At 32.9% G+C, this 7,689-nt stretch overlaps 2 protein-coding genes across 4 annotated transcripts in view; one reads left to right on the forward strand and one right to left on the reverse strand.

Moving 5' to 3' along the window:
* The window catches only part of LOC116772134 (tyrosine-protein kinase Src42A), a 45,574-nt gene extending 42,509 nt beyond the window's left edge, over nt 1-3,065 (forward strand). For all 3 annotated transcript variants that reach the window (XM_061528265.1, XM_032664184.2, XM_032664183.2), the window contains one exon: nt 7-3,065. The gene's annotated coding sequence lies outside the window, so the exon portion shown is untranslated. The remainder of the gene's footprint in view (nt 1-6) is intronic.
* On the reverse strand, nt 3,059-7,576 carry LOC116772135 (uncharacterized). The gene is made up of 12 exons (XM_032664185.2): nt 7,108-7,576; nt 6,878-7,003; nt 6,591-6,805; nt 6,311-6,468; nt 5,987-6,177; nt 5,673-5,815; nt 5,475-5,604; nt 5,238-5,394; nt 4,676-4,892; nt 4,083-4,422; nt 3,781-4,008; nt 3,059-3,703 (listed from the first exon to the last, which is right to left on the reverse strand). Exons 1-12 carry the CDS (start codon nt 7,171-7,173, stop codon nt 3,098-3,100), a joined length of 2,577 nt encoding a protein of 858 aa, XP_032520076.2. The 5' UTR covers nt 7,174-7,576; the 3' UTR covers nt 3,059-3,097.
* Between the last annotated feature and the right edge of the window lie 113 nt (nt 7,577-7,689).

Here is a 7,689-nt window from a genome sequence, read left to right on the forward strand (position 1 = left end):
TTGCAGACCCCTGGCCTATATCACATGCCGCCGGAGCTGCAGATGTTACACACGAGCACATCCATGCAGCACCTGCAGGTGCACCACGCGATGCACCCGCACGTGCACCACCATGCGCACGTGCAGCATGGACACGTGCAGCATATGCAGCATGGACATGTGCAGCACGGACACGTGCCGCACGTGCAGCTACCGCACGCTGCGACACTGGGTCAGCTGTGCCACAGACACAACACACTCTACCGCGCGCCCTAAACCATCCGCGACGTACCAGCACCCCTCACACACAAACAAACAAACAAACACACACATACACACCTCTCCCACATCATACAACATCTCTCACAAGCCTTTGTCGCTACATTCAATTGTCGTGATACTTTTAACATTATATCATGAAGCACATTATATTATAATGTCTACGAATCACTCAAAGTCTTTGCGATGTATGCTCAATCTTATGTAACATGTCTAAGATCAATGTCTCGACTGTGCGACGTACGAATGTATTATGATGATGCAAATCTTGTAAAGGGACGTGACTCCTTACCCCAATGTTGTAGCGTATAAGTTAGTTACGATTGATCCGTGTAGAGGGTGATGAAGCTGTCTTCTCAACGGACCCACCATCAGTAATTAATACGTACTAGTATTACTCTCTGAATGTTCAAGTTTTTTGCTTGTCGTTGCTTCGTATTATTAATGTTTATTAACTTTACATACATTGGATGTCGTCCGACGCCGTACACAGGTTCATTGCCCTCCTATCGACAGTAAGTTTAGTTAGACTGCCTACAATGTTTTCTAAATGTATTTAGCGTACGATAGGTTATATAACATTTCTATAACTAATAAGTCGATGTACGTTCTGAACGCGATACCTTTGTGTGACGAGACGACGGTTTAACGTACAGCTTCTTAGATTATAAAGAAATTAATTAGAACGTTCACAATATAATTATGTATGAAAAAAATTCGTTAGGGGCTGTGTGATGCTTGAATTAGTTACACTTAGTTTCGGGGGGCGCTGCTGTGCTGTGGTGGGGGTAATTGTTGGGGGCCGGCCACGTGTGCGTGATCAGGAGGAAATTTAAGTTCGGCAGGGAATATGCATGCGATAGCATGACGTGAGATTTATGTTGGAGACATCGGATTAGGTATCCTCAATTTCGTGTGACATGATCTGTGTATATAACGATAATGGTGATGCCAAAAATCCTATTAAAGAACTGAATATTTTTTTTATATATATGAATACGTTATTAACTGTTCTGAGGGTATTTTAGTGTTAGGGAACTTATTTATGTAATTTATAAAGCTACTTAGATTCCGAATACGCGGACGTGTCTCGTTTGAACTTTGACGCGTTTTAATCTTTTATTTGTGTGAAATGCGTTCGGGGAGTTTCTTACTTATTTATCGTAACCATTTAGTTTAAGTATTGTGTAGCAATACTGAAGCTTGATTGATATTTAATTTGTGCCAAGACTTAATTTAAGTGAAAATTTAATATCGCCACAAATAACCTACGATAATAAATCAGAATAACGGAATGAAAAAAAAAAACATTTTAACTAAATAATTATAAAATAGGACTTAATTGGCCTAAGAAATAAATATTTTTGAATATAACGTAGGTTTTGTATCCTATTCGCTTAGATTTAATTCGTATTTATCCGTCGGGTTATAATAACGACGTCTGTCTACTCATCCGTTACAAGTGCACGTCTGTATGTAAATGTGCAATATTTATTATATTTTAGACCCGATGCTTTCCGTAACGTCGGGGACCTCGTGATTCCTGGAAAACCGTTTCATCCTCAGAACAATTAAATGCAATGTTGTTTTTTATATCACTGCAACCAATCAGATGTTTGTTATGTGAATTTCGTCGCACTCAATGTAAATAGTACCGAATGTAGTTCGCTTTAAGAGTGATATTAGATTGTTACTAATGAAACAGAAACCGAGTACTGCCGATGACTTGAAGTCCGCTTACACAACCATTCCAAACAGATCGCGATATGTAGTAATGTATTAGTATCTGACTAGCGCGATTTTAAATGACTAATATTGACGGCGCACAAATTTCTAGTTCTAAATGAATTCTTTGAGGCGCCTCTGATATCTACGTTTCGATGTCACAAAATTCGTTGTCCTCTCACCTTTAAACGGAATCGAAATAGAAAATTTAAATTTAAAGAAACGTTCTAGATTTAATTCTAAAAATGTTTAATACACTTAGTTTATAGATAAAAAGATTTTACATATAAGATATCTTTGTCCCTACTCGACTTCTTTATATTTTGGTATTGCAATGTGAATAGAGCAAATTAAATAGTGAATATCGAACGTCGACCACATAGTTACGTAATATCATCTTCATACTAATTTAAGCTCATACTTTCTGACCCAACCTTATCCCAAAATGACTATTTACTCCGTATCCTTTTTTATTTTATATATAATTTATTTTTAAGTGTTAAGTTATAGCTGTATAAAGTGCTTGAGGCTTTTGCTTTTGCAGCGGCTAAGTTTTTTGCTATCTTATGGAAATGAAATGTATCCGTATTTTATTTAGTTAGCCAATTCTAAGTATATGAAGTATACAATGGCGCCATCACAATTACTTTGAAAATTATTCCGATCAGAATTAGGTTAGCATACGAAGAGAACGAGTGTTAGATATATGTTAATCAATTGTCGCTGTGTTGTCACACGTACGGTCTTCAAGTAGCGACTGCCGTACGGCCGCGGTGTACGTACGAACTGTCAGTGAAAACGTGAAGCGACTGACGTCACTTGATACTGTTCAATGAGTAAGGTCTTATTACCTCCGAGTATCAATTAAAAACTATTTTAAGTTCCCCCCGGCTGGTATTACACTACTAATTGCTCTAATATTTAATTAATTTACCTTTCATATCCATTTTTTTATATATAAAATGACAGTCGGCCGGCTATTGGTAGTGTAATGTCAGTGGCGAATGGTTATGATAACTATATTTCACTTATTTGTAAAAAAATTTTTTTTTTAACACAACAATAAATATAAATGTGATTTACGAATTGTTTTATTTATAACCAGTGCGACAGGTCATGTTAAATTGCCTAACTTTTCCCAAACGCTTCTTATCCTTGTCTTGTGCTGTTCGTTCAATATGTTCTCCTTAACTTGGCACAACTGCGACACGTCAGATTCCAACCTTTCCAAAATATTACCAATATTGGGATCCATCTTAGCTTTCTTGTTCACTCTATGATCATTCTCGTTGTCGGAGGACATTTCGAAATCTTCTGAACCGAAATCACATTCACTTGTTTTTGTTGTAATTTTTGCTACATCGGTACTTTGAATACATTTGTGTGTATATCTGTATTCTGATACAGATCGTAGTTTCTGTTGCCAGTCGTAATTATTACGATGTATTGATTTAATTTTCTTGATATCACTACATGCTTCTTGCAGCGCTTTTTCCTTATGGAACATCCGTGTGAAGAAGTTATCAAAATCCCCATTCGATGTGATGACTGAATAAACATATTGTTTGACATCGCTCTCAAATAAATACTTAAATGTATGTAAAATAATATCATATTGACTTCTTCCTTGTCCAGCGACCAGCTTGCAAAACAATCTGCACAGGGCTGTTATCGTCTCAATATTCCCTATCATCAACAAATCAGTTATCACGCGTACTATCTGTGGACACAAAACATTTCTTACGTAACGACGGCAATCATAAATTACATTCCTAAACATTAAAATAATTATTCTACCTTCAATATGTGAGATTTATCAGAAAATCTCTCATGATAGGATTCAGTCAAAGACACTAAGGCTGTTAAAAATCTAAAATACAAGAGAGATCCCACATCGAGATACTTTTCCAGTTTTATGTTGTTCGTTTTTGGGCAGACTTTACACCATGACACAACTAAAACATTTTCAACTCTTGAATCACATTCTAAGAATTCACATGTTGATGCCACTTTCATAATCTTTATCTAAAACCAACAAAAAAATTTATATTAAAATAACAATTTCCTTCACATTATAATATTAATTAAAATATTCATACCAAGTCATTTATTTGCTCCGTTTGTAAATGTTCACTGTGTATTTCAGTCATATTCACTATTTTCTGTATCACAACTTTCCTTGCTGACATTTGTAGATTTTCTGGTAAATTTCTTATTTTCAGTACGGCCCAGAGATCGTAACTTTTTTCATCGTATATACTATAACGCTTATAAATTTGAAGTTTTTCATTATAGTGTAGAATCTTAAATAAATTTTCTATAGTACAAGCTAAATTAGTGCTTTGTGGTGAGAATGAAAATACTGTATTTCCTTGGAGCTTGTGATATAATTGTATGAGGCCTAGTAATGTATTTAATTGAAGTTGACTGCTTCCAGATCTATAAAATTTTGCCATATATAAATAATTAATAACTAATAACATACTAGTCATTTTTCCTAACTTTGTCTGCATATCTGATGCATATTACTATAACTTAAAATATATATCTATTACCAAAATCATTTTAAATCCATTTTTGAGTGAAGTAGCAACAATCATTTATCCATCCTCATAAACACATTTATCATATAAGTATAAAGATTTGCTTAATATTTTATTAATATATATACAACATTACAATAATATCATACCTGCACAATAAAACCCACAAATTGGAGCAGAACACAGCACTCACACAATCCGTGGCCAGTATAACTTCTATTAACATTTTTTCCAAATGCACATAGCATTGAGAATTAAAACAATACGAGCTTTTTAAAGAATTTATCAACAAATGTTCAAAGAGGCCATGCATTTTCTCATTATTTTTATATGAAAACTCTAAGCCCATATTTAAATATTTGTGACCTGTAAGAAAAAAAATATTATTTTTTTATGAAAAAGGGGGCAAACGAGCAGACGGCCTACCTGATGGAGGTAGTACCGTCGGCCATGGATATCTATTTTGCGGATGCGTAGCCGCTCTTATTTGAGGAAGAGGGAGAGGAAAGGGTGGGAAAAAAGTGGCAACCGGCTCTCATCGGACGAAACGCAGCCATTAAAGACTGCTTCACGCCTTCTGTGAGAGGGCGGTACTTCCCTGGTCAAACCAGCCCATGTTCGAGCTGCAGTAATTTGACCACAGCTAGGCTCTACCGCCTTAAATATTATTTTTATTCAATGTAATTATCATCATAAACATATAATACTCACATTGAGGTAGAATTGAGATGATATTTTTGATCATGTTCAAACTAGTTTCACTTGTATTTGTTTGTGTTGGCGCAGCGTTCATTATTTCTGTGACCAGTAGAATGTATTTTAAGATTTTCAAGTCCTCCATATTTTTGAATTGTATTGAATTTACATACTGTCAAATTAAAAATACATTAACTATTAAATCACAACTATTAGTAACAACTAAAAATAAGCATTAGTCTTAAATCTCACTTTAATAAAATATTCTTCTGTAACCAGTGATGTGATAATCGCCTGAGATGGTGCTATTAAATGTGTCTGTATAACATTTAAAACTTCAGATCTAATCTTATCATTAAGTGCGTAATAGTTGCTGTTGTACCTGAAATAAGGCAATATTAACAAAAACTCTGAGATATTATTTGAATTTCTTATCAATATTTAGCTCACAGAAGTATTTCCTGGAGTACATCAACAATATCTTCATAGTTATTCCTTGATGTACCTTTAAAAATTTTACATATCCTCAATAGTATTTTAAGTGAAAAACTTGCAACTTTCAGTGATCTTATTACTACTTTGTCTTCGTTCGCCTAAAAACAATAACTTTAAATTATATAAAGTCAATCAAGTCATTAATGGCATTGAATAAATTTTTCATGCTAAGTTAATGATAAATAATGGCAAGACTACAGTGGCAAATAAAATGTGACATAGCTACATACATTGAGGAAGGGAACAAAGCATATAATAGTAAATGTTACCTCGACTGCGGTTTTTATATTATTCCTGACAATGTCCACTAAGACTTTAGTGCTTTTGGTATAAATATCTCCATCTGATAGGAAATTTGAATATTTCTCACAAATCATTGTGTAGGCTTTCCACTGTTCGGCCATTGTTTTAACATCCAACGCCTGAACTAACTCACCTATCTTCAGATTGATATTCAAAGCTAAATAAAAAAAGTAATAATTTTTTCTAGTGGCCACAATGTTTATAATTGGACATAAAAATAAAGAAATAGTTTAATCTGAACAAAGTATTTGATTAATTTGTTTATAAGATGTGAAGTATATAAAACCTACTCTCTATAAAAATATCATGTTCGTCCTTTTCAGTCATATCAAATATGAAATGTTTCTCCAAAGTCATTAGATATGTTAATTGTAGTTCATGACAGTTTCTAAATAAATCCTTCAACTGCTTCTCAAACATTCTTATATGATTTCCATATATACACTCGCTAAAAATAATTTTTATATTAAAGACTTGAAAAACATCAACGATTCTATAGAGACATTCAAAGCAATACATTAAGTACGATATTTATTTTAGTGTGAGGAAGAATTAAATCTTTATATTTACCTTTCTTTACAATGAGAGAAAACTGAAAGTATAATATTTCCAGTTGTTGTTGAAAATGTTCTCATGGCACAACAGGTCATAGCGATTGATTCTATTATGGTTTTAATTAAATTTGATACTATTTGGAGGATAAACACAGTTTCTTCCAAATATAGACAGAGTTTAGCAACAGATGAAGCAGAATCTTCGAGTAAGTAAGTAATAATATGAAAACCCTAGAACATACAAAAAGCGTATAATAGTAAAAAAGGTACCTAATAAATACGACAAAATAATTTGATATTTACCTGAAAAACACAGTTACTACACTCATCTAGAAAAGAGGGGAAGTTATTGAAACTTTTTTCATCGATCTGATATTTTACATCTTTCTTAATTTTTGAAACGAGGGCTTCGTAAGATTCAATATCAATCTGATAAACATATAGGATAAAGAAATTCTAAATATTAAAATATTTGCACGTATATGTTGTAATTAACAAATTAAAAAAAATATTTATAGACGATAAAAGGATACTGTAGAAATATCGCGAAAGTGAACACTAGTTTCAGAGAAAATTTCAGAACTTTGCGAATTATCCATCTTGAAATTAATTATTAACCAATACTAGTTGTACTTTATTCACGCTTATTAAAAGTATTATTGTTACTTAATGCGTTATTCATAATTTTAAGAAAAAAGGTCATTTAAATTTTGTAATAATGCAATGATTGGCGCCTATTTTATTGTCAGTTATTGAACATTGACGTTTGACATTGTGAATAAAAATGTTGTCACATAAAACTACATAGGTGTGCTGTTGCATTCATTAATTGATTTTTGGCATTTGATTGGCATCTTACAAGACCAAATTGAAAAAGTCCAATGTTTCCAAGCGAATTATATACAATATACAAGTTGTTCTTCATTTAATCCATATTTATGAGAAATTATGTATTTAAATCTTAAATATGATATGTGACATTTTTTTATATTTTCAGCCATTTATGATACTACATAGCGGAACCAATATTTTATATTCAAAATTATAATTTCTTATCATCATACTGTCAAACCTGAGTCTTTTCTGTAAAATGTAAACTTCTCTAATGTCAAATG

Source organism: Danaus plexippus, assembly GCF_018135715.1.
Source record: "Danaus plexippus chromosome 16 unlocalized genomic scaffold, MEX_DaPlex mxdp_31, whole genome shotgun sequence".
NCBI classification, from domain to species: Eukaryota; Metazoa; Arthropoda; class Insecta; order Lepidoptera; family Nymphalidae; genus Danaus; species Danaus plexippus.